Here is a 26,289-nt window from a genome sequence, read left to right as displayed (position 1 = left end):
AGGATCACATTTTGGTGTATCACGAGCCATGGCAAAATAAACCCATTCCTATCTCTTCCTCAATTCTACCCACAAAAGACCACAACAGAATACAGAGGTAGTTATATTAACTATAAATTAACTAAAATTTCAGAATAAAATCAGCCTTACAGAAACTATTCTGAGACGTATTATTTGTTCCAACATTACCTCTACATATAGTAGTCACTTGTCTACTTCATCAGCTCAACATATTCATCATTACATCCTCTGTAAATAAAATTAACTGGTATGGTCAACAGACTAATCCTGCCCAACTCCCAAAATGTCCATGTCCTAATCCTTAGGGACATGGTTACAGACCTTGAGATGGAAAGATTATCTAGGATGGCCGAATACAATCACAGGGGTCCTTAAAAGGCAGAAAAGGTTGGGAGGCCAAGGTGAGTGGATCACCAAGTCAAGAGATCAAGACTATACTGGCCAACATGGTGAAACCTCGTCTCTACTAAAAATACAAAAATTAGTTGGGCATGGGGGCCGGTGCCTGTAATCCCAGCTACTCAGGAGGCTGAGGCAGGAGAATCGCTTGAACCTGGGACGCAGAGATTGCAGTGAGCCGAGATCGTGCCAGTGAACTCCAGCCTGGTGACATAGCGAGACTCTGTCTCAAAAAAAAAAAAAAAAAAAAAAGGCAAAAGAGGCTATCAGGGTGAAATAATGAAAAAGGACATGTCTTGCCTTTGGTAGCTTTGAAGATGAAGGAACAGGGCCAGGAGCCAAAGAATGTGGACGACCTCCAAAAGCCAAAAAAGTGAAGGAAATGGATCCTGCCCAGAGCCCACAGAAAGGAACACACAGCCCTGCCAACTCCTTCATTTTAGCCCAGTGAGACTCATGTCAGGCTTCTGACCTACATAACTTTAAGATAAATTTGTACTGTATTGCTGAAGTTTGTGGTAATTTGTTATGGTGGCAATAAAAAACCAATACAACTAGTCCCCACAACATGCCTGACATTCAGGGCTGTACGGCTCCACTTCTGTACTAAGTGGAGTTAGGAGCTTGCCCAAGGTCAGCTGCGGCACTTCGAGTTATGCTTGGTATAGCTATTAGGTAATTCAATTAACTTGCAAAATAGATGAAGAAAGCAATTCTGAGAAGATCAGCTGAATTCACCAGAAAAACTCAAAAAGGCAAGCCACTAAAATTGTTGTTGAATTAGGTAGAAGGCAACTCTAAAAGACTGGGAAAAAAAATGAAAGTCTAGACAAAGAAACAATCACCCCCAAACTAGACAAATTTTGCACTCGGACCGCTTCACAGGTGTCCACATTTTCATTTCACTTTATAATAGGTTATAGAGTCAAAAACTTGCTGGAGCAAAACACATGGGGGTGAGTTTCTGTTTTAATATTGTTCCATTTCCTTTCTCTACTTTGCCCTGAGGGCAGGCTTTGGTCACAGAGTGGTGTGGCAATGCCAACAGGTAAAATTCCAATGAGTCCCATATTCCTATCCAGAGAAACCAGAAGTAGACCTTGTAGGCTACACAGAAGTAAACCTGTAGGGTCTACAGGGTCTCTTCCTGTAGGGGAGAGAATCAGAAAAGAGGATCCCTTAAATCTGTGCATGAACCTGCAAAAATTACAGAATAATCACTGAGCTATATATGTGCAGAAAAGACTCAGACCAATATAGCAAAGTCTATTAGTTTCTATTGCTGCTATAACAAATTAACCTCAAACTTGGTGGCTTATAACACAAGTCTCTTAAGATTCTGGAGGTCAGAAGTCTAAAATGGGTCTCACTGGGCTAAAATCAAGATAGCAACAGTGCTGTATTCCTTCTGGAAGCTCTGGAGAGAATCCATTTCTTTCTCTTTTTCAGCTTCTAGAAACTGCTTACATTCCTTAGTTTGGGCCCCCCTCCCATCATCAAAGCCACAACTGCAGGTTGAGTCTTTCTCACACTTTGCCTCTCTGATATTGACTCTTCTGCCTCACTTTCTCACTTTTAAAAACCTTATGACTACACTGGGCCCAACTACATAACCCAGGATTTATTTTAAGGTCAGCTGATTAACAACTGCAACTCTAACTGCAACCTAACTGCTCTTCATTACGTAACCTAAAATATTACCAAGGCTCCAGGGATTAGGAAATGAACATATTTGGAGACCATTATTCTGTCTACCATACAAAGGCTAGGAGAACTAAACTGATACTGGAGCCACTGTCCACAGATGGTGAAACAGAATTAAGGTCTGAACCCGAGCAGGGTGACTGCCAGCTACAACAAAAATATCAACATTCTTCAGAGGATAAAAGAATCTACATAATATACCACCCATAATGTCCAGGATGCAAGCCACAACTACTTGAAATACAAAGGACCAAGAAAATGTGAACAATTCTCAATGGAAAAGGCAATCACCAGATGATGGAAATATCGAATACTTTAAAGCTGTTGTTATAATTATGCTCCACGAGGTAAAGAAGAACATAGTGAAATAAACAAGAAGGTAAAAATTCTCAGCAGAGAAATAGAAACTATAAAAAGTATCAAAATAAAATTTTAAAACAGAAAACAAAAATTATTAAAAGAAAAATTTACTGAATGGCCTGAAGAGCAGAACGGTGATGACAAAGAAAAAAAAGTCAATGAACTTAAAGATTAACAGAAATGATTCAGTTTGAAGGACACAGAGAAAAGAAAGATTGAGGAAAAAATAAACAGTGCCTCAGGGACGTGTAGGGCAATATAAAAAGGACTAAAACATATGCAGTTGGAGTCCCAGAATGACTGGAGAAAAACATTGAGGCAGAAAAATTATCCGAAGAAACAATCACCCCTAAACTTCACAAATATGGTAAAAGACATCAGTGTACCAATTCAAGAAGGAATAAACTCAAAGAAAACCAAACCAAAACACAAGATGTTGCAAACCAAAAGTAAAGAAATACTCAAAATCAGCTAGGAAAAAAACTCAACATATTACATACAGGGTAACAGTTCGCATTACCATGGATTACTTTGAGATGGAGTCTCACGCTGTTTCCCAGGCTGGAGTGAAGTGGCATACTTTCTGCTCACTGCAACCTCCGCCTCCAGGGCTCAAGCGATTCTCCTGCCTCATTCTCTGGAGTTGGTATGACTACACACGGGTGCCACCATACCTGGCTAATATGGTTGCCACCATGCCTGGCTAATATTTTGTATTTTTGGTAGAGACAGGGTTTCACCATGTTGACCAGGCTGGTACCATGGATTTCTTAATTAAAAAAACTCTGGAAACTAGAAAATGATAGAGCAACATCTTTAGTGTTTTTATATAGAGGGAACTATTAGATATGTTTGTGTAATATATATATGTGTATATCTTTGTGTAAGCATGTATCCAGAATATTTGAAGTATTCTTACTACTCACTAAGACGACAAATAATCCAATGTAAAGGAATGGGCAAAAGATTTGAACAGCCATTTCATAAAAGGTGAACTAATGTCCAAAAAATCCATTTCTCCTTCCCCCTACACAAAGATAACAAACATCAGTAGTCATTAGGGAAATGCAAATGAAAACAAACCCAAGGTAACCACATCTACTGGATTAGCTAAAATTAAAAAGATTATTATACTAAATTAATCAGCACTCTCATATACCACTGATGGAAATGTGAAATGGCACAACCAGTTTGAAAGATAGTTTAGCAGTTTCTTAAAAAGTTAAAACTTACAGTACCAGATGACCCAGCCAATCGACTTACAGGAATTTACCCCAGAGAAACGAAACTGAATGTGCATACAAAGAACTTATACTAGAGTGTTCATAGCAGCTTTATTTGTAATAGTCCCAAGCTGAAAACAAATGTCCATCAAATGGTGAATTAGTGAATAAACAAATTATGGCATATCTGTAGAGTGGAGTATTATTCACCATTTTTTTTTCTTTTTCTTTTTTGAGACAAAGTCTCACAATGTTGCCTAGCCAGGCTGGAGTGCAGTGGCACAATCTCAGCTCACTGCAACCTCTGCCTCCTGGGTTCAAGTGATTCTCCTGCCTTAGCCTCCCAAATAGCTGGGACTACAGGTGCACATCACCACACCCAGCTAATTTTTGTTCTTTTAGTAGAGATAGGCTATCGCCATGTTAGCCAGGGCTATCGTCATGTTGGCCAGGCTGGTCTCGAACAACTGGCCTCAAGTGATCTGCCCACCTTGGCTTCCCAAAGTGCTGGCATTACAGGCGTGAGCCGCCGTGTCCAGCCCTATTTACCAATTTTTAAAAAACAAACTGTAGTATGCTGAGTCAAAGAAGTCAGGCCAAAAAAGAGCACTGTATGATTCCATTTACATAAAATTATATAAAATCTATATAATTCAATTTATACACAATTCTAGAAAATGTAAACTTACCTATAATACCAGAAAGCATATCAGTGGTTGCCAAAATATGGGCATGAAAAGAGGGATAGAAGGGTTATTTTTTGTTTTGCTTTAAGTTTCAAAAATATAATTGCAAGAATGAGGAATATGCAACACTTCAGCACTCTGATTTTAATTATACAAAGGTCAATTCGAGCAGCTTATTCATTTGAACAATTATTGCACATTCTCATATGCCAGATTCCAGATCTTTGCTCCACAAATTCTGTACACTCACACAAAGGAACCATACAAGGTCTTCTGTATAAAAGCATTTCTGACACTTAACTATAAACACCAGCAGAGTGAAGGGCTAAATTTCTATAACGTCAATAACTATTTCAAGGTATTTTGAATGAATGGGTTAGAATGGGTAGGTATATCATCTACTTTCATATTAATAGAATTCTAGCTCAGGCCAGCTGACCTTATAATTACATTTCAGGATGTACATGTTTACATCTGATCACAGATTACCATATGTCTTATTTTAGAAGGAAAGAAAAGGAAGACAGTTTTAAGGTTGTTATTGATAACTTAAACTTGGAACTTTACAGTCTCAATTATCTCTATTTTAGCATGCCATAACCCAATACTAATGTCTACAGAGAACCTTGAGACCACTGACAACGCTGCTGTGGACAGATTAATACAGAATATACACCAGCGACAATTTTATTTATTCTGCAATATACCTAGTAATCAAAGGCTTGGTGAACATTCCTTAACCTCAAGGATAAAAGCAAGCATAAACTGACGAACACCGGTTAGAACCTGCTATGGGTTCAGAATCCAAAATAACCTTTGCGTTATGCCACACAAACATTTCTTATATTAACCTCTATCAACACATCTGGAGTAAAAAACAAAACTTGAATTAGTTTACATAAACTAAGACATAGATTGGTTTGCTTCTTAGAAATTAATATTTTAATTGAAAAAGAAAATACCAAGATACAAATGGACAAGAGAAAACTTTCAGATGAAAAGCCAACATAACACATAAAAATCCTAGAAATGAGAGAACCACACATTTTTATATACAGCAACATATTATTTGGCCACATATTATGTTTCATATAAGGGAAGCCAACCTGCAAGAAGTGCATGTCCTTTTGTATGTCATTGTATTCTATGGGATAAACAGGACTTTAAAGGGCCTCAGGGATGTCTCGGGTTTGTGAGAAATGTGGGGAGAAGGAGGGTGGAGGTAGCAATTAATAGTGGAAAAAGAATTAGTAACTCAGTTTTAAGCAAGTCTTAGGTGCTAATCAAACTCCTCTATTAAATTTGCTCTAAGAAAAGGACATCATAAAAGATCTCCAACCATTTTGTGATTAGATCTATCTGTCTACACCTTACTTTCACACTAACAATATGCTAATCAGGAATGCGAGGGTCAAGCTCTCTTTCCTAAAACCAAGCTCTCTTTCCTAAAACCTGGTATGTGTGAACACCTAGATGAAAATCAGTGTGTAGCTTACCGGAAGTACCTTCCTTTCCCCACTGCCAGCCAAATGGAAATTACATTATAGCAAGCTAATTACAGATTAACCATCTGTTCCAGGTATAGTCAAACCCCACAGGCTAGTCCCAGGCTGACCTGGTTAGGCCCGGGGCAAAGCTTGAGAAAGCAGATCAACCCTAGTCATTCATGGCCCCAGAAAGCCCAGAAAAAGAAAACTGATTCTAGCCCTCTTAAAGGTCTAGATCATTCTATGGCAGGGCAGGTATGAAACAAAGAGTTCCGTATCATCTGGGATTCCTGGGTCCATAGATCAAGAAAAGCAGGAGAAAAAAAAAGTAAATGAACTTAGCCAAGTAGGCCTTTAATTCATTAAAACTAAGATTAGTCGGCCGGGCGTGGTGGCTCACACCTGTAATCCCAGCACTTTGGGAGGCCGAGGCGGGCGGGTCACGACTTCAGGAGACCAAGACCATCCTGGCTAACACGGTGAAACCCTGTCTCTACTAAAAAAAAAAAAAAAAAAAAAAAAAGTGCAAACAATTAGCTGGGCATGGTAGCAGGCGCCTGTAGTCCCAGCAACTTGGGAGGCTGAGGCAGGAGAATGGTGTGAACCCAGGAGGTGGAGCTTGCAGTGAGCCGAGATTGCACCACTGCACTCCAGCCTGGGTGGCAGAGCAAGACTCCATCTCGAAAAAAAAAAAAAAAAACACAAAAAACTAAGATTAGTCTAATAAATCATGAAAGGGCTGAGAAATTAAATGATGTATCTCCATTATGTTTTTGTTGAGGGGCTGAGGTGTTGAGAAAGGGGCAGCTTGTTGAAAACACTTTGGATATAAACAAAAAATATAGGGATAAAAATCAATGGTTTTTAAAGGCAATAGTTTAAGAAAAATCTGTCTCTCTCTACTTTAGAATCATCTAGGGCTGAAATAAATGACGGTAGAATCCGCACACAACCAAGGCATCTGATAATGTGGCCAGGCACATTTGCCTGGCCAGAACATTCCCCTCCTGTGACCTAGATCTATCTTAAGAAACTTGCTGCCCAATTCCAACAGCTCCACTTTCTACCTTCTGTGGACTCCTAAACTATTCCTCTCCAGTTCCTGAAAAAGGCAAGATTAATGTTCTCAAGATGTAATATAGGTACACCTAGAAATCCCTGATACCCTTGCAGGAGGCCTTCAGAGTCAAAACGATTTTCATAATAATATGTTATTTGCCATTTTCACTCCACTTCTCTCATGAGTGTATAGTAGAGTTTTCCACAGGCTACATGACTTGTGCTATTACAACTGACTGAATGCAGAAGCAAATCTGAAAATCCAGTTGTATTCCTATTAAGCCAAACATCAAAAAGATTTGCAAAAATGAAAAATAATGCATCTCACTAATCCTTTTGTTTTGAAAAATAATAGTTCTATTTTATTAAAAATTTTATTTAATATGTAAAAGGTTTTTATTGTTATTAAATAAATTAATTTTTTAAAATGTTAATTTTTAAATATCTAGAGAAATACTCACACAAACAAAAGCTCTTAGGGGTCCTCGATAAAAAAATGTTTAAGAGTGTAAAAGAGATTCTAAAACCAAAATGTTTCAGAAGCATAACTCTGCCTTCAAAGATAAACTACTCCCAAACTCTCCAGACATCTTGATCCAAACATGAAAGTTTAGTATACTGTCTGAAAAAGCATATAGAGTAAATACACAAAGTAAATAAATACGGAAGGTCTGGATTGCTTCAGTGCAGGACAAAAATGGGACAAGGGGTTTTGTATCATCCTGAATTACTGTGTCCAGAAAAAAAAAAAAAATTGAACTTAACTATATATGCTTCTTTTAACATCCTGAGGCAGGAATGTAAACTCCAGTAACTTATTCCTGTGGAAAAATAATTTTCTTTACCCTGAGGTTTACAGAAAGAAACTGTCTGAAGTTAAGACTCCTATGATACAGAGTTATATCCCCCACCCCACCCCCAACACCCTGCAAATTCATGTATTAAAGCACTAACCCCCAGCTGGGTGCCGGGTGCCAGGTGCCGTGACTCACACTTGTAATCTCAGCACTTTGGGAGGCCAAGGTGGGCGGATCACGAGGTCAAGAGATAGAGATCATACTCGCTAACACGGTGAAACCCCCGTCTCTACTAAAAATACAGAAAAAATTAGCCAGGCGTGGTGGTGGGCGCCTGTGGTCCCAGTTACTTGGGAGGCTGAGGCAGGAGAATGGCGTGAACCGGGGGGAGGTGGGGGGCGGGCGGAGCCGAGATCGCACCACTGCACTCCAGGCTGGGCGACAGAGCGCGACACTGTTAAACAAACAAACAAACAAACAAAAAAGCACTAACCCCCAATGTGATTACATTTGAAGAGAGGGCTTTTAAGAAGGTAATTAAGGTTAAATTCGGTCATAAGGGTAGGGCCCTAATCCAATAGTATTGGTGTCCTTGGAAAAAGAGAAAGAAACAGCAAAGCTTGCTCTCTCCACATCTGCACAGAAAAAAGACCATGTGAGGACACAGCAAGAAGGTAGCATTCTGCAAGTGAGAAAGAGCCCTCACCAGAAACTAACCATGGTGGTCCCTTGATCTTGGGCTAGTAGCCTCCAGAACTGTAAGTAAATAAGTATCTGTTGTTGAAGCCACCCAGTCTGTATTACTTCATTCTAACAGCCAGAGCAGACTATTACACTGCCTATACTCTGTTCCCATATAATTACTCTATAAATATACTAAGGAGTAGGGAGAAATGGAGATTTTCTTAAGGGGGAAGGAAGTACTGAATCAACGTATTCACAGTACCACACACCATAATTTAAGTTGTATGGTCATTAATGAGTTATTTAGGTTTGTTTTCCTCAAAATGTCATTTGATTTTTAACCTTTGATTAACATCAGTACAGAAACATCTACTTTTTTCCCTCCTGGATAGTGTCAGGTCTAAAATTCATGCTTTCATACCTCAACTCATACTGCAAATAATTCATAACACTAGTTATTAATATTTTGTTATGTCAACTAATAGAGAGTTGTGCCTTTCAGTGGCTTTGCCCATCTGACAACCATGACATAGCTTAACCTTTACTCTTCCCATAAGGCTACATGAAAGCTTATGTGTGACCCATTCATTGCCTTCTCACCAACTCTATGGTATATTAGGAAATTCCTTTTTAAAAGTTGAATTTAATTGGCTAGGGAATTGTTTTCGTGGCTCTCTAATGAAGGGCAAAGTGCCCCAATATAGGTCAGCCAGAAGTCCTTGCAGCACTGTAGCAAGAGAAATTGATTTAATTGCACCACTTAGGTCTCACTTAGGTCTCAAAGGCACAGCAGCTCTCTGGCTATGAAATAAGAAGATGAAAGGAGCAAGGAGGTAAATGTTGGGTCACTCTTTAATGTTGATTTTGAAAATGCTCAGAGTAAGAGACTCCCTCCCTCCACATCATCTTCCTTTCCCTCTAACACTGAGAGAGTTTCCTATTTAGCACTGTCTTCTCTGTACAAAGCATAGGATTTGAAATACTGCAAGTACTCAATAAATTCATTTCAGTGGAAAGGGAAGCTGAATGAAAACTAATAAGAATGTTCCAAAAAATGATTTGGAATTACTCTATTTGCTATGGAAAAGTTCATGGAAAAAGGAAAGGTGAAGGGGAGGATGGAGAAGGAAAGGAGGGGGGAGGGAAGGAGGACAGAAGGACAGACAGACTGACCTCTAATTTAAGAGTCCAAACAAAACTGTTAAGTCTTTGCTTTGGAGTTGTTTGAAGTAGTATTACTTTCAGATAATATTTATTAAGCATCTAATATGTGTGCAACAAAACACTATGTTAGATGCCAACCATCATAGCAAATATAAAAGAACTGTGTTTTTGTCTGCTATATGTAATTAATGTTTTTCAGATGAACAAATAGAACCTATTTGTATTAACAATGAGGTGCTGCATATTGCATTTTCTTGAAGCACCATGAAAGCAGACCTGGGCCAGAATTAAATTGGATGTAGGAATGTACAGTTCCTCTATTCTTTAGGCTAGTGGCTCCCAACCTTTTTGGCACCAGGGATTGGTTTTGTGGAAGACAATTTTTCCACAGACGGGGCGTGGGGGAGAGCGACGGAGGCAAGAGCATGAAGGGATGATGGTTTTGGGATGAAACTGTAACACCTCAGATCATCAGGCATTAGATTCTCATAAGGAGCATGCAACCTAGATCCCTCCCAAGTGCAGTTCACAATAGGGTTCGTGCTCCTATGGGAATCTAATGACAACCTGATCTGACAGGAGAGGTGATCAGGCGGTAATGCTCACTTGCCCACTGCTCACCTCCTGCTGTGTAGCCCAGTTCCTAGCACTGGTCCTTGACATGGAAGTTGGGGACCTCTGCTTTAGGCAACACTTTCATGAAAGTGATGCAAATTCATAATTGTTAATAAATATGAAATGGAATGAATCCTCCTATAATCGCATCAAGCCCTTAGTAAAGAATTAGGATCCAAGAAATACCATTAGTTCCCAGCTTTTCAAAATCTCACTATGGCTGGAATATGCCCAAACCACCATGTATCTTAGACCAATGCTAATTTCAAAAAGTTTTAACTTTTGAATGTAAATTTTAGGTTTTTAACTAAAGATATTAAGACATTCTGGTAATATCCTTAAGAATCAGAGAGCTAGTGAATAAAGAGCCAGGATTTGAATGTGGTTGTCTGAACTTTTCACTTCACTATTGCACTATATTATACAGTAGTCAACAAAATAAGATAGATTTATAGATAGATCTCCAAAATGGGGAAAAAAAAGAGTACAAAACCAAATGTATCTGCAGTAAAAGGTGTGGGGCTGGACCTATAATTCTCAAAGTCTGATGGTTTCTGGAGAGTATGCTAGTTTGTATGTTCATATCAATAATCTTTTCAAGAAATAATTCCACAAGAATGTAAGCTCCTCAAAATCAGGGACCATGCTAAATTAACATTTGTAAGTTTAAGAACAAAGCTTAGAACAAGGTAGCATACAATAAAGGAATATTTTAATGGATTTAATGTATTTATTTGGGAGGGCATCTTTTTGAAAATAGAATAGATTTTTAAAAAGATACATGGGCATAAGTCAAAAGCAAAACAAATAAAAATACTTATTAACTGAAGCAGTTTAAAACAGTATGCAAGAAGAAGCTGGGCTGGGCGTGGTGGCTCACGCCTGTAATCCCAACACTTTGGGAGGCTGAGAAGGGCGGATCACCTGAGGTCAGGAGTTCGAGACCAGCCAGGCCAACAGGGTGAAACCCCATCTCCACTAAAAATACAAAAATAAGCCAGGCACAGTGGTGCACACCTGTAATCCAAGCTACTCGGGAGGCTGAGGCAGGCGAATCACTGGAACCTAGGAGGCAGAGGTTGCAGTGAGCCGAGATTGCGCCACTGCACTCCAGCCTGGGAGACAGAGCAAGACCCCGTCTCAAAAAAAAAAAAAAAGAGGAATCTGTATTAAAATGTTTACATTGTGCTCTTCCCGGATCCCCACGGCCCCTTCCCCAATAAAAGAAGAATGAAGCATGGTGACCTGAAAAATGATTTATGCTTTGCTATGTTTTCTGCCTAGGTGATAAAAATAAGAGATGAAGAACAAATTACTAACATAATGTAAAAAGGAAAAAATTCAAAAAGAGAAAAATGGGAAAATAAGAAAAATTAAGTAGATTTGAATCCCATTATTCTCTGGTTTCAATAAAATAGAATTAAACCCAAATCACCCATCTCCCACGATTTTTTTGGTACATTATATTCTCTCTAGATGTAATACTTCTGTATTTAGTTTTCTGGTTGCTATCTGCAGTGGAATATACAACTAAGATAAAATATTTATAATAATGTACAAAGTTCTAATAATAACCATGGAGTTCTACTGAACAATTAGGCATTCAAAAACGTCGTCAGTGCCACAGAGAGACAAACACATTGTCAATTCTACAGAGGAAGTCCTATTGTTAAAAATCTGTCTAAAGGACATCTCAAAAGCATCAAAATACCAAGTACAACACGATATTCCATGAACTAAAAAACAGACAAATAGCATGGGAATAAATACTGAGAGCATTTGGTTGCTTTATCCTTACATTAATCATATGACCATGCTTAAAATTCATATAAAGATACGCTCTTTTAGTCACTTAAAAGACAGCCAATAACTCTGTTGAGGGAAAAATCAAATTATTTTAGCTCCAATTTTCAATTTTCTTTTTCTTTTCCTACGTAAAATTATTTACATTTATATTTATACAAACTTGTCCCCCTAATCAAATTAACAAAAAAATCTTTACCTTCCGAAGTATTTCTTAAATCTTTCCTCACAATATAGGTGCCCGTCTTTAACAATGCTTAGGGCCCCTGTTAGATTTAGCAATCTAAAGTAATTTACATTGTCAGTGATGCCTAAATATGTATGCTTATTACTCTCTCAAGCAAATCTGTATAGCTGCAAATACCTTTATAAGATCTAAAGATAAAAACTTTACTTTTAAATTCCATCAATTGGATATACTATAGTCTTAAAAGAACATCTTAACCTATAATTCCTTATTTAAAATGAAAAATTACATTAGATATAATGAGTATCTGTGAGTTATTTAACAGAGAATGCGTATCACTGAATGGGATCTGCAAGGGAAATTTATAAGAATTCTTCAATGTATACAGAAAACTTGTGAGTTAAAAAAAAAAAAAAACTCTGTTAGTGAATACATTTATTTGCCAGATCTCAGAAGAATCTGAACAAAAAATTACTTTGCAGATAATTTTTTGTGACATTTTTCCATGTGACTTATTGGATTGATAAAACACCAGGTATATGACAGTCTTCAGTCTTTATAGTAACAACTTTGTCATCAATTTACAACTGACTGAGGGCCAGTTTGCTTGTCATTAACCAACTTAAAAAAATTAGTTATAGATTAGTCAAAAGGCTGGGATTGTAACTACATTTTTTCTACCAATACTCATTATCATTCGATAATGTACCAAGAAAAGATTCTATGCATAAATTCAAGTCTTAATCTCAATTTTATTTCTTCAATTGGTAATTAATTAAAACAGAACTATGTACCCAACTGCAATGAACAACTGGACTTGAACAAAGCTAGCCACACTTTAGTGAACATGTGCTTATTTCCATCTAATTCAACATGCTCTATTATCTAATCCCCAAGTCAGACTAGACCCTCTTTTCTATATTCAATTATTTTTCTGTGCACTTCCTACAACTGGAAAGTTACCAAGTCTCTCAGTATACTGTACTGACGCAGATGGAAGTGAGGCTGTTGCTTTAAAAAGCAATGCATTTCTTATTCCCACTAATACCCAATACTCTATTGCTCAGTTTGAGTTATCTTCATAATGTAGCTACCCAATCTAGACCCTAAGGCACTGAGCCTCTAGTTTAAAAAACAGAGAAACCACTAATAAGTGGGGGCCAGCCCAAACTCCTGCAGGTGATCTTGATAAATGTGGACACACTAGTTCCTCTCACCAAGACTCAAATGTCATGGCAGCCTCCCTTACTTAATCATTGAGGCCCTTCCAACAATTATAGGACAAGCAGATGCCAGACATGTATTACATTCTTTCTATCTTCAAATCACATTACCAATACCAACTTAAAAAGATATTTTAAACATCTTCTTTTGATTGAGCTCTCCTCAAGATTGAGTTCTCCTCAATCATTCCCACTAAATTCTATACATTTTTCCTCTAAAGAGGATCTTGGAATGATTTTGTAAACCAAAAATAAAATTATAGGCCCCTAAACTGACTGAATGCACCCCTCCGAATGGCCAAGGGCATTCCAAAGTAAACATGAAAAACTAGCTCAGGCTATGTGGGAAGGAGGGGTCAGACACACCTCATTATACTCTCCTCCCTTTGGAATTCTGGCACAACTGACCAGCATTAATATTAAAACAGAGATCTGACAAAACAGACTCTTTGTAGCAATAAAATACCAAATTCTAAACTGACTCTAGTATAACATCACACAACATATAGCAGGCTCTGAAAGAAATAAAAGTATTTTACCCCAAAATACATTTCTTAGACCTATTTTGAAACGGCCCTGCAAAGCTGTCTCTTGTATGGAACATTCTATAGAAAAAGACCTTTCTGATCTCTTTTTTTGAGATAGGGTCTCACTCTCTTGCCCAGGCTGCAGTGCAGTGGCATGATCATAGCTCACTTCCCCTTTCCCCAGGCTCAAGTGATCTTTCCACCTCAGCCTCTCAAGCAGCTGGGACCACAGGTGCATACCATCACACTTGGCTAATATTTTTTTTAATTTTTAATTTTTTTGTAGAGATGGGCTTTCACTATGTTGCCCAGGCTGGTCTTGAACTCCTGGCCTCAAGCAATCTTCCCGCCTTGGCCTCCCAAAGTGCTAGGATTACAGGTGTGAGCCACTGCACCACCCCAGGTCTTCTTCCAATCCAGGAGAGATTTAACTAAGAGTCTGGCACCTTTTAGGTTCTGATAAGAGATAATAACCATCTATTCTCTTAAATCCTGCTACCTGGCGGGTTCATCTCATAATAAGAACCCTGGTCTCCACAACTCCTTACCTTATTTTAACCTAGACACTCCTTTCTATGGATTCCAGGTATTTAGATAATAACTTAATTGTTTCAACCAATTGCCAATCAGAAAATCTTTGAATGTAGCCAGATGTGGTGACTCATGCCTGTAGTCCCAGCACTTTGGGAGGCTGAGGTGGGTGATGACTTGAGGCCAGGAGTTCGAGACCAGCCTGGGCAATATGGCGAAATCTCACCTCTACTGAAAAAACACAAAAATTAGCTGTGTGTAGTGGCAACATGCCTATAATGCCAGCTACTCAGGAGGCTGAGGCACAAGAATTGCTTGAACCTGGGAGGCGGAGTTTGCAGTGAGCTGAGATTGCACCATTGCTCTCCAGCCTGGGTAACAGAATGAGCCTCTGTCTCAAAAAAAAAAAAAAAAAAAGGCAAAAATAAGAAAAAGAAAAAAGAAAATCTTTGAATCCACCTATGAACTGGAATAGAAGTCCCCGCTTTGAGTTGTCCTACCTTTCCAGACTGAACCAATGTACACTTTACATGTATTGACTGCTGTCTGCCTATAACTTCTGTCTCCCTAAAATGTATAAAATCAAGTTGTAACCCAACCATGTTGGGCACATATTGTCAGGACTTCTTGAGACTGTGCTTAGGGCCTTGGTCACACATTATTTGTCTCAGAATAAGCCTCTTTAAAGATTTTACAGTTTGACTCTTTGCATTAAAATGTAATGATGTTTCATTGATGAATATACTAACAACTGTTTTAAATTTGACAAAATAAGTTTCAGCTGTGAGAAATACTATGGCTTAAGCCTCTTTCGCTACCAGAAATTTCCTCTATGGCACTGAATGACACCTGAGGCAGTTGTCTGGGAAACGCTCCCACATAGCGCTGGTCATCACTTGCTGCAAGAGGAAAGGAGCACATCCAACCCATAGAGGCATCCTTTTCTCACTGCACTCCTCATTCTTCTGTTCCCTCAGTTGAAGAAGCCTTCCCCAGCAGAAACACCAGGAAGCCTTCTTTAACTTCCTTCACCCCAGATAATTGGCTGGAGAAGCCTCTGAGACCCACAATCTAGAGAAATTCAGACAACTGATTGAAGTTCTGTTTCACTGACTACATTTTTGAAATATGTGGAATGCCCAGGAGTACCTTCATTAAGCAATATGTACTAGAAGAAAAAGAATTTCAAAAAATCTCCTGTAATTGAACTTGATCCTGCATTGTTTTTTGAAACTCCCTTGGAAGCTTGAATTTTCTTTATTTGGCAAATGACCTGGTTTCCTCCTCATTTACATGTTATGGATGGAATTTTTAAAAAATTAATTGGTTCATTGTTATATCATAAGCACCAGTAGAGGAGTGAAGCAAAGCCAGGCTATAAAGAATAGTAGACTGGCCACAGGGCTGCACTGGCTCACACCTATAGTCCCAGTACTTGGGGAGGTCAAGACAGGCAGATTGCTGGAGCCCAGGAGTTCAAGACCAGCCTGGCCAACATGGCGAAATTCCATCTCTACAAAAAATACAAAAATTAGCCAGGCATGGTGGTGTGCACCTGTGGTCCCAGTTACTCGGGAGGCTGAGGCAGGAGATTCGCTTGAGCCTGAGAAGTCAAGACTGCAGTGCTGTGACCGTGCCAAGGGGCAGCCAAGCAAGACCCTGTCCCCATCCTTCCCAAAAAATAGAATAAATGACTGCTACGATGGTAGTCCCAAAAGGTAGATAGCTCTCTATAGTTTTTCTTTCTTTTTCTTTAAACAACTGATAATCATTTATTAAAATAGTTGACTTAAGCATCTGCAATGGTGACATCAACCTCAACTCCTGGCTCAATAATGATGGAAGTAATCTGCTTAACAATCTCAGAAAGACTGTGCAAGTCAATGAGTCACTCGTGGATTCTCATCTGGAAATAATACCATGTCTCAGAACCTTCATAAGAAGTTTTTCTTGTAATGATTCTCAAAGTCTTGGTAGGCATTCAAACTGGTCCTATCACTTTGAGATTCTTTTCCTTGGCTCCACTGATCAAGTCAGCACACACCTTCTCCAAGGATTTTATGTTGCTGCTCGTTAGACTGATTCTTTTCTTGTTTGTAGAGTAATTCTTTTTTTGTTTGTTTGTTTGAGATGGAGTCTCACTCTGTCACCAGGCTAGAGTGCAGTGGCATGATCTCGGCTCACTGCAACCTCCGCTTCCTGGGTCCAAGTGATTCTTGTGCCTCAGCCTCCTGAGTAGCTAGGATTACAGGCATGTGCCAACATACCCAGCTAATTTTTGTATTTTTAAAAGAGATGGGATTTTACCGTGTTGGCCAGGCTGGCCTCAAACTCTTGACCTCAGGTGATCCGCCTGCCTCAGCCTCCCAAAGTGCTGGGAGTACAGGTGCGAGCCATCACGCCGAGCTCAGTGATTCTAATTAGAGTGATTCTAATTTGGTGAATTGCCACCTCTGGCTTCATGGGCGTTTTTCTGTATCTCCTGACCAACCTGTTTTTGGTGAGAGTGAGCGGTGGTGAGCCAGGAACAAGAGCAGGCTTACCACAGCTCCACACCATGTGGTTTATCAAAGAGCTATATTTTTTCTTTAAATCTAAAACATTCAGGAAAGTGAACAGTCCCAACTTACAAGTGACTGAATTTTCTGACTATAAAAGAGAAAAGAGAGTATGCTTAAATTTCTGGCAAATGTTTTCTATCTCCTGCCAAGGCTCCCAAATGCCAATCTTAACTCATTCGTCCCCTGAGCCCTCAATTCCATTAATCCAACCAGACCCACCTACCTGTCCCCTTCGAACCTAGACTCTGTCTTCAACCTCATACAACCGTGTCCAGATCTCTAACTGAAGCTCATTTCTGAACCAAAGACTTGCAAGGATCAAGGCATGACCATTTTTAAAATCTCTGCCTATCAGCTTCTTCCTTTACCCCCAATCTCCACATTTCTTTCATCTTCATCATTGATTCTCCTCTTCCAATTTTCCCTAAACATCTTTGTAAAATGCAAAGTCCTTCAGGTGCTGCTAGGACAATCACAAATGGATTACAACAATGGATGAGGTTACAAGGGAATCCTGTCCACCCTTCCATGGACACAGAGAACTTCTGATGTTCCATTTACTGTCCAGAAACACCAAGGCAATGAGCAACCCTCTCTACAATGGCCAGATGTAGATCTACGTCAAGATCTAGATATAAAAAGAACTGTACCACCACAAGGGCTCCAAAATGTCCCTCCATTCTCAATCCTGGTTTCTTGTAAACTTTCAGAAAAGTTGCTGAAATTTCTCTAGGGATTCAAACTAAAAAAGAAAGAAAGAAAGACAAGAAAGAAAGAAAAGACTATGTTTTTCTGGTTGCTCCAATTATATTACGGAAAGGCCTAGTAGTATCAGCTCAACTCCAGCCCCCTACAGTAGGGGGGACCAACTCCAAGGCCACAGACCAGTACCAGTCTGTGGCCTGTTAGGAACCGGGTCACAGCAGTAGTGAGCAGCAGGCAAAAAAGTGAAGCTTCATCTCTATTTACAGGCACTCCCCATCATTAGCATTACCACCTGAGCTTCACCTCCTGTCAGATCAGTAGTGGCATTAGATTCTCATAGGAGCATGAACCCTGTTGTGAACTGTGCATGTGAGGGATCTAGGTTGTGCGCTCCTTATGAGAATCTAATGCCTGATGATCTGTCACTGTCTCCCACCACCCCCAGATGGGACTATCTAGTTGCAGGAAAACAAGCTCAGGGCTCCCACTGATTCTACATTATGGTGAGTTGTATAATTATTTCATTGTATATTACAATGCAATAATAATAGAAATAAAGTGCACAATAGTCATCGCAAAACCTTCTCCCCTTTAGAATATATCACAAACTAGAAAGTATATATCCCCTGGACCCTGGTCCATGGAAAAACTGTCTTCCATGAAACTAGTCCCTGGTCCCGAAAAGTTTGGGAACTACTGCCCTACAGTTTTCAAGACATGAGGTGACTAATTGACAAAACATAGCTGCACTGACCTCACCTCAACTGCCAAGAACCACAGGCCTCATCTAGGTCCATCCCAACGTCTGGGGTGATCTTGGCTAAACTCTTCCAAATCTCAATTTTCTAATGTTTTCATAGAGAGGAGTAACACTGCTGTTTCCTAATAGGAGTATTACACTAAATTAGTAGACATGCAAACTTATGGAAACAGTTATGAACAGGTTTCTGTACATTTATTTCATAATTAGAATACTGTCTTAGACAAAACTTTATTGCTTTTTTATTTCTTCTGTGTTTCCATATTTTCATATTAGCATGACAACAAAACTAGGTTCTTCTATTTCTCTTATTTAGGTAAGCATCATCTGATGACAAGGTTGTGGGTTTTTTTTTTTAATGTAACTGTGCCTAGCAGAAAATCTACTTGTAAGTGGGCATTCAAAAGATGACTGTATGACTAAATTACTGAGCAGAAAATTATCCCTTACTTATTTTCTATATAATTTCCTTATAACCAATCTCTCTGGTTATATATCTTTCAGGCTGAGTTATCAAGGATAACCTACAGATAAATTATAATCACTGGTTATAAGAGTTTCTAAAATATGCTGTTTGTATGCATATATCAAGACACTTTTTGGAAACTGGTAAATAATAGCAAAGAACTTTTCTACCACTGGTTCCCAGTTAAAAACTGGGCTGTTTCGGCTTGGCGTGGTGGCTCACGCCTGTAATCCCAGCACTTTGGGAGGCCGAGGTGAGCGGATCATGAGGTCAAGAGATCGAGACCATCCTGGCCAACATGGTGAAACCCCATCTCTACTAAAAATACAAAAATTAGCTGGGCATGGTGGCGGATGCCTGTAGTCCCAGCTACTCGGGAGGCTGAGGCATGAGAATTGCTTGAAACGGGGAGGCAGAGGTTGCAGTGAGCCGAGATTGTGCCACTACACTCCAGCCTGGTGACAGAACGACACTCAGTTTCAAAAAAAAACTGGGCTGTTTCTAGCTATAGCTTTAACCATAGATTGTCAGAGATGCTAACACTTGATTCCTAATAGTCTTATTTCCCCCAAATAAAATAAAAAATTTAAGACAGAAAGATAAAAACAGGATTTAACTTATATTCCATCACACAGAGAAACCAGGAGCTCCTATTTCTTAAAGGTTTTCTTTCAATATGGAAATTTTTCATAGAGCAAAAGAAAAATAAAAACAAAATGTGGTGTGCTCACATTTTTGAGAAGTAATGCTAAAAAGTTTTTTTAAAAAAGACACGCATATCTATAGAACAATTGTTATGTGTAAAATTAAAAGATGGAATCACAATTTTACACTGTGTTACAACCCACAAATATCTCATTTGTTGCCCAGACTTTCCATTTCTGAAGTTGAAAAATACTTTCAATTGGATACCAATCTGAAAATGAAAACAAAAATAATTTTTTAAGTCTGTTAAGTCCTCCTTGTTTGGTTATGCGCCACACTGTGGTAACAAAAGTGATTCATAGGACCTATATTCATATGAAAAAAAACCAAACTAAATTATGTTTAAATTATGTTTTCATTCTGGGACCTCAAAATATTAAAATACCAACCTTTAGATGTACTTTAGAATATATCACAAACTAGAAAGTATATATACTTTCGGCTGGGCGCGGTGGCTCATGCCTGTAATCCCAGTACTTTGGGAGGCTAAGGTGAGCTGATCACTTGAGGTCAGGAGTTTAAGACCAGCCTGGCCAACATGGTGAAACCCCATTTCTACCAGAAATACAAAAATTAGCTGGGCATGGTGGCGGGTGCCTGTAATCCCAGCTATTCAGGAGGCTGAGGCAGGAGGATCGCTTGAATCCGGGAGGCAGAGGTTAAAATGAGCTGAGATTGTGCCACTGCACTCCAGCCTGGGCAACAGAGTGAGACTGTGTCTCCAAAAAAAAAAAAGAAAGAAAGTATGCATACTTTCTAGTATAAACTACATATATAATCAGACCTCCTCAATCAGATTCTGAAGGTGAACCTTAGCATCTGCATTTCCTAAGATGAATTTACGTTTTTCCAAAATATACCAACCCTGCATGCAAATGAGGACAAAAATCTGGATAAACATCAAAGAATTATTTAATCTAATATCCCTATCAAAAAAAAGTAGATAGTTGCCTTCGATTTTTTTTTAAATATACAAATCACTATGACCTAACAGTTTTACCTCCACCTGCCTAACAAGACATAATCATTATTGCCAAAACAATCTTAAGTACTGGTCTAGCACATCTCTCATCATAAAAAAGCCACCAAAGATCCAAACCCAGACCGGATGTCCAGACTTCAGCATAATAGCAATCCCTCCCAAGGACAAAGCCAAAAATAGATCCTGAGCTAAATGGGAATTCCTAGCACTAAGATCCATCCTTATAAGCCCTTTCCGGGGATAGGCATTTTAAATGGTTTGCAGAAGTATGTTACCTGAACAGGTTACCATGGCATATTTATCAAATGAACAAATTATCAACAGGTAGAGAGCAGGGCCCAACAAAAATAGGTCATACCATGGCAACTTTGGACAGAAAACAGAGAAACTACAAAAAAAACCGTACTGGAATAGATGAGTATTGAAGGCTAGAGTGACAAGATATAAACTAAATTCACTTCCTTTACAAATGCATAGGTCAGTAGGTGGAACCAGTGACAAGATTTTTAACTAAAAGATATGTGGTCCAAAATTACTGAAACTGTTTTTTGTTAAGCTCACACACTTCTCCAGATATATAGGGATACATGAGAAAGTGTAAGTGAGAAAGAGTCCACTAAAATAGGATGAATGTGTAACAAAATCCAATACCAGGCTCAATAAATCTTGCAATCATAAATTCTATGGATAATGAAATACTCTGCATCATCACACCCAGACCAATGGGAGCATTATACATGCGTTACTTTTTGTACTCAGAAAGATGAAGTATATAACTGTCTACTGTACCATGTTATTTGAAAACACTAGAAAATTCTACAGCAATCCTTCAAGTTTTCAAATAAATACCCTGTCCATCTTAAATCTGAAAAGCACTTCAAATTGCTAACATTTAATTTCTTGTTGACTGTAGATATTGTCATTTCTGTTTTCCTTATAAAAGGATGCTAAATAAGGCTGCAAGAAGTGACTGCTACATTAACCAAAATTATGCACTGCCAAGCTGTCTCCAGCATCAACTCCGAAAGATAGGAAAGGATCAGAAATCCAATTTCCTACATGAAAGTTGAAGCATTGCTTCTTTTTTTGTTCTCTTCTGTGGGATTTTTCCATTGTCCTCCCAAATGTGACAGTTTGCAAATACCCACATCTAGAAGCATATTCTATGAGAGAAAATACGCCAATTTTAAAACTTGAGAAAGTACTTTAATTCTGTAGGCAAAGGTTCATCAAATCAGCTAGCACTAATCTTGACCAAATGGGTGAGTCAGCCTTGTCACTGAGAATTTTTTTTTTTTTAATTTAGATGAAATTTCACATTTAAAAACATGGTAATTCCAAGCATTCTACCAAGAACGAAGAATAAGCATTGAAATAGTCACTTACAAGGACTTAACGACTTGTATTAAACATATTTTACACTAAAGTACTAGATGGTCTCTCTAGTTCCTTTTAGCTCAAACCTTCCTTAATTCTTCGAGTAACTTCACCAGACTATTCTTTAAGTTTTAGTAATTACAAACAGAACCTGAATGAGAAAAAAAATTCAGAATTAAAGTTGTTATCAGTAAGCCTAATTAAACAGTACAGACAGAAAGATGGCAGTAGAATAAAGCATTCTATATTAAGAGAAGGGAGAATATAATCAGTAGTTCGCAGCCTCATGAATGAAGCACAGCATACAACAAAGTCTGGCTGGGATTTGGGTAACTAACTACCTAAACAGGGACAGACTGAGGCCCCTATTAATGGGATACTCTACTCGAAGTAACCAACCACACTCAGGAAAACATGTCAACCAGAGAGTGAATCCTCTAATTTTAGTGAGTCGTCTCCCTTACTGGCAGTTTTCCTACTTTCTATCTTAAAAGGGAATCCACACACTCAACACCGCAAAATGGTAAGACATCTCATCTCACCCCTATATCGTGGGTCTGGCACTTCTGGGTCGCACAAAAGCCATCGTTCTAACTAGTGTGGGATTTATGCTCCCCGTTCAGTGAAGGGCTGTCTGTGGCTGTTTGCAGGGTGCAGGCTCCCTAAGTTGACTCTTGCTTCCTGTCACACAGTGGTATCACCGTGACGGACCCTTGACATGAACAAGTCTTTGACTGAAAAACTGATGTGATCTGCAGCCAGTGAGGGGAAGCGTGGTGGCCCGGCGGAATACCTCGGCAGGGTCAGCAGGGTGGCACTGCGGGAAGGCACCTCTGCGGCCCCGAGCGAGGTGAGCAAGCCTTTCCTGAAGTTTTCCTTCCTTCCACAACATTAACCTGCCAAGCCTCCCACCCCTACCCCGCCCTATTAGGAAAAGTCACGCCGGCAGCTCAATGAAGGGCAGGGGGACAGCTCCTGGCGCCCCACAAAAGTTGGGCTCGGCGGCTGCTACAGCTTAAAGCTCCTGCAGGACAGTCGGGCCGACACTGCCTCCTCCGGGGGCAAACCTGAGCTGCCAACTTTCCCACTGCCCACTCCTCTGCGCACAGCAGCCCAAACTTTGCGGTTCGCCCACCGGCCGCACCCCGGGCGAGCGGCGGCGGCGCTGACCTTCACGCCAGCTCCGGGTCCCGCACTGGCCGCCGCCCGCCCCCCGAACCTCCCTGCCTCCCCTAGATCCCTCTGCCTGCCTCCCCCAACCCTCGTGGGAAGCCCGCGGTGTGGGGGGTGACGGCAGCAGCCCGATCCCGCGTATCACGACTACCCACGACCCTCGGGGCTCCGGAGAGCCTGGGTCCCGGCGCCTCGGCTGCCCACTCACCATTGGTGAAGGGCTCCATTTTCCCCCCGCCGCGGCTCCTCACAGCCCGAGCGCCCGAGCTTCCTACTCCGAAAGCTGAGGCGGCCCAGCCGACTGAGCATGCCCAGCGCGGCCTCCAGGGGCTGCCAGGGAGGTGCCGCGAGGGGCGGCGCCGCTCCGCCGCTCGGTGGCTCCGCCGTTCCGGGTTTTCGTGGCGGCTGCAGAAAGAGCGAGGGAAGCAAGAGGGAAATGCACAGTCTAACCCCCGGCGGCTCCGCGGAGAGGCGAGGTGGGAGCGGGTGCGCGCTGGGGCGGGGCCTGGGCGGGGCCGGGAAAGCCCCGCCCCGCCACTGCCTGAAGTGGACCTGGCTGCGGCGCTCTCCCTGGCCGGGAACCGTGTTCAGTCACTCAACAATTGTGGAGCCCTACTGCGACCCGCCCGATTCTGGACGCCGAGACACCCGCACTGCGCCAGAAAACATGGTCCCAGTCCCAGGAGCGGACATTCCAGAAACAGACCAAAAATAAACACGGAAGACACACGAGTGTAAAGTCAGTGCCCCGCTGCGCATTAAATCGGGGTGACGTGATGGCGAGTGAGTGGGTAGCTAATTCGGATGGCTTGGTGGGACATGGCCTCGCTGAGCAGGTGCCACTGAAGCCGAGGTCTGAAGGCAGAGCAGGAACCTGCGGGCGAAGGTCGCTATCCGAACTGCGAATCGCCGGTTTCCCTGGGGAGGTTGGCCGCTGAGGGATCACTTTTCGAAGGACCGAGGGAACGGGCGCTGTAGGTCTTTTCGGCAGGGATGCCCTCCCGCATCATAGTGCCCCGGGAGGGCGGTGAGGAGGAGACGGAAGAGAGGGCAGGGACCCCGCAGGGCCGAGGGCTCCCCGGGGTCCAGGGCCGAGGGCGCCCTGGGGTCCAGTCCCGGGGCTGGCGGCTGCGGGCGCGGCCTCTAGGTGCGGGCGGATAACAAAACCCGGCGCCGGATCGCCCGGGCCGGATCACAGGCGCCGCAGGATGTGGGCAGAAGGCCTGCCTGTTCCAAGCCTTAAATCAACACCTGCGGTTCCCGGGGGTGCCACCGCTGGGGCTCGCAGCAAGGCTCCGCGGCGCTAGGCCCGAGAAACCGAAACTCCCCTAGTCGCCCCTGCCCCCCAGCTCTCGCGCCATTGCCTCCAGCCCCGAGCCACCATTGTTTCCAGTGCCAAATCGGGCAGCCCCGCTAGCCTCCGGGGCCGAACCGCCAGGGGCCCCGTGAGCCCCGAGGAGGCTCGTCGGGGAAGGCTTCCTTTTCCCCCTCTCGGTCTGCGCATCGCCACCACCCTCGCTGCAGAGGCCGCCGCCCGCCCAGCGCGCCACCACCGCTTCCTCTGCCTCTTACCCTCCCTCAGCCCCGGCCCCTGCATTGACTTGGCTCGGGCTGCGCCTCACTGCGCCTGCCAACTGTCACACGCTCCAAGGCTGTCAACAGCGGGGCGCCAGGGACAAACAAGCCGCGGCGAGCGCAAACAGCCTGCGCAAACAGGGACGGCCAGGGTGTTGTTTGACCAGCACTGGAATTGGAAACTAGGTTTCGAAGAAGTCAAGTCGAAGTACAATATTGTATTTTAAACTGTCTGTTGTTATTACATCCCTCACAATCCACGCTCTACTTGAAACTTCCAGTGCATACCAACTGCACTTAGAAAAAAAAAAATGAAACTCCTTGCCTAACTCTGGGACCTCATCAGCACATTCTCACCATGTTTTGGTCACAGAGGCCTTCATGCTGTTCCTGGAAGTCGCCAAGTTCCATCCATCATTGTTAATCATTCCTTTTGTTCGCTCTTCGCACTAGAACTGTTTCTTCTGCTTAGTACTTTGCCTACTGATTCCATCTTGTCATTTAAGTCTCAGCTCAGATGTCATCTCTGCAAAGAACCCTTGTCTGACCATACATCTAAAATAGCCACACTCTTTATAGAGTTGGCCTTGCTTTATTTCCTTCTCAGCACTCATCACTGTCTGAAACAATGTTTTGGATTTGTTGTTTATTATCAGTCTCCCTCTCAAGAATGCAAGCTTTGTGAGGGCAGGGTCGTAATCCTTTTTAAAGCTGTGTCCCCAATGCGTGGGTAAGTATACAATAATTAATTTTTGCATGAATAAGTGAAGGACTTAGTGGTGTTTAGAGTTCGCTTCCACTGCTGCAAGCCCTTCCAGTTAATGACTCCATACTGAATGATGTGTTTGATCAGTACAGAGAAGATTTCTGTATCATATGATATGTCAGAGTTGCTGTCTTCCTAATGTGTGAAAGGTAATCAGAGCCCTTAGGCTGGCCCCTTGTGCTGGCATTTCCGAACCAAAAATAGTGAACCACAGGGGCTGATGTATCCCAGTTCAGATATTATACAGTATATGCAGAGCTAGATTTTGTTAACATACTTCACACATTGTATTGCTTAAATAAGATGCTCTTCTCTATATTTTAGGTCATGTCATATACCCTTGGAGTTATTTTTGCAACCAAACCACTTAGTATAGGAGATATTTAAAACACCGCAGCTTGTTAAATCGCCTCACCTCACGTCACCTGTAACCTACAGTCTACCATGCTTTTAAGTGTGAAACATGTTACCTTGTGTTTTGTTTTAAATATCCCAACTCTGCAGAGATATGTGGTAAAAAAAATGCACTAGCGAATATAGGTGGATCATTATGTCTTTTTGAGATTTCTTTGACAAAGAGGCAAATGATTTTTTTGCCAACCTCTTGCCTCCCGCCCCTCCCATTCCTTCACACACACGAAGACAAGAAGGACCATTTCAAGACATGTAAAAATACAAAAAATAAAATTAGCCAGGCATGGTGGCGCACACCTGTAATCCCAGCTATTCCGGAGGGTGAGACTTGAGAA

The 26,289-nt window shown here is 41.3% G+C and overlaps 2 protein-coding genes and 1 pseudogene across 3 annotated transcripts in view; 1 reads left to right on the top strand and 2 right to left on the bottom strand.

Moving 5' to 3' along the window:
* LNPEP (leucyl and cystinyl aminopeptidase) overlaps window positions 1-23,959 on the bottom strand; it is a 105,993-nt gene extending 82,034 nt beyond the window's left edge. The window contains exon 1 of one of the 2 annotated variants that reach the window (XM_025387272.1): window positions 23,408-23,959. In XM_025387272.1, coding sequence (XP_025243057.1) covers window positions 23,408-23,426 — 19 coding nt within the window. In that variant the 5' untranslated portion in view covers window positions 23,427-23,959. Of the gene's footprint in view, window positions 1-720; window positions 1,044-23,407 lie in introns of those variants that run through there. The other variant, XM_025387273.1, reaches the window with a different exon arrangement.
* LOC112626143 lies at window positions 16,260-17,463 on the bottom strand (annotated as a pseudogene).
* LOC112627037 lies at window positions 23,507-25,546 on the top strand. Its single transcript, XM_025389403.1, has one exon. The coding sequence runs from the start codon at window positions 23,507-23,509 to the stop codon at window positions 23,912-23,914; it is 408 nt and encodes a 135-aa protein (XP_025245188.1). The 3' UTR covers window positions 23,915-25,546.
* Window positions 25,547-26,289: the final 743 nt, after the last annotated feature.

The sequence above is a fragment of the Theropithecus gelada genome, chromosome 6 (assembly GCF_003255815.1).
Source record: "Theropithecus gelada isolate Dixy chromosome 6, Tgel_1.0, whole genome shotgun sequence".
Lineage (NCBI taxonomy): Eukaryota > Metazoa > Chordata > Mammalia > Primates > Cercopithecidae > Theropithecus > Theropithecus gelada.
The sequence above is the reverse complement of the archived record's forward strand: the minus strand, read 5'-3'. Positions and strand labels throughout refer to the sequence as shown.

What these genes read in the sequence shown, in the direction of transcription:
- LOC112627037 (XM_025389403.1), top strand. Translation starts at nt 23,507, where the DNA reads ATGCCCAGCGCGGCCTCCAGGGGCTGCCAGGGAGGTGCCGCGAGGGGC.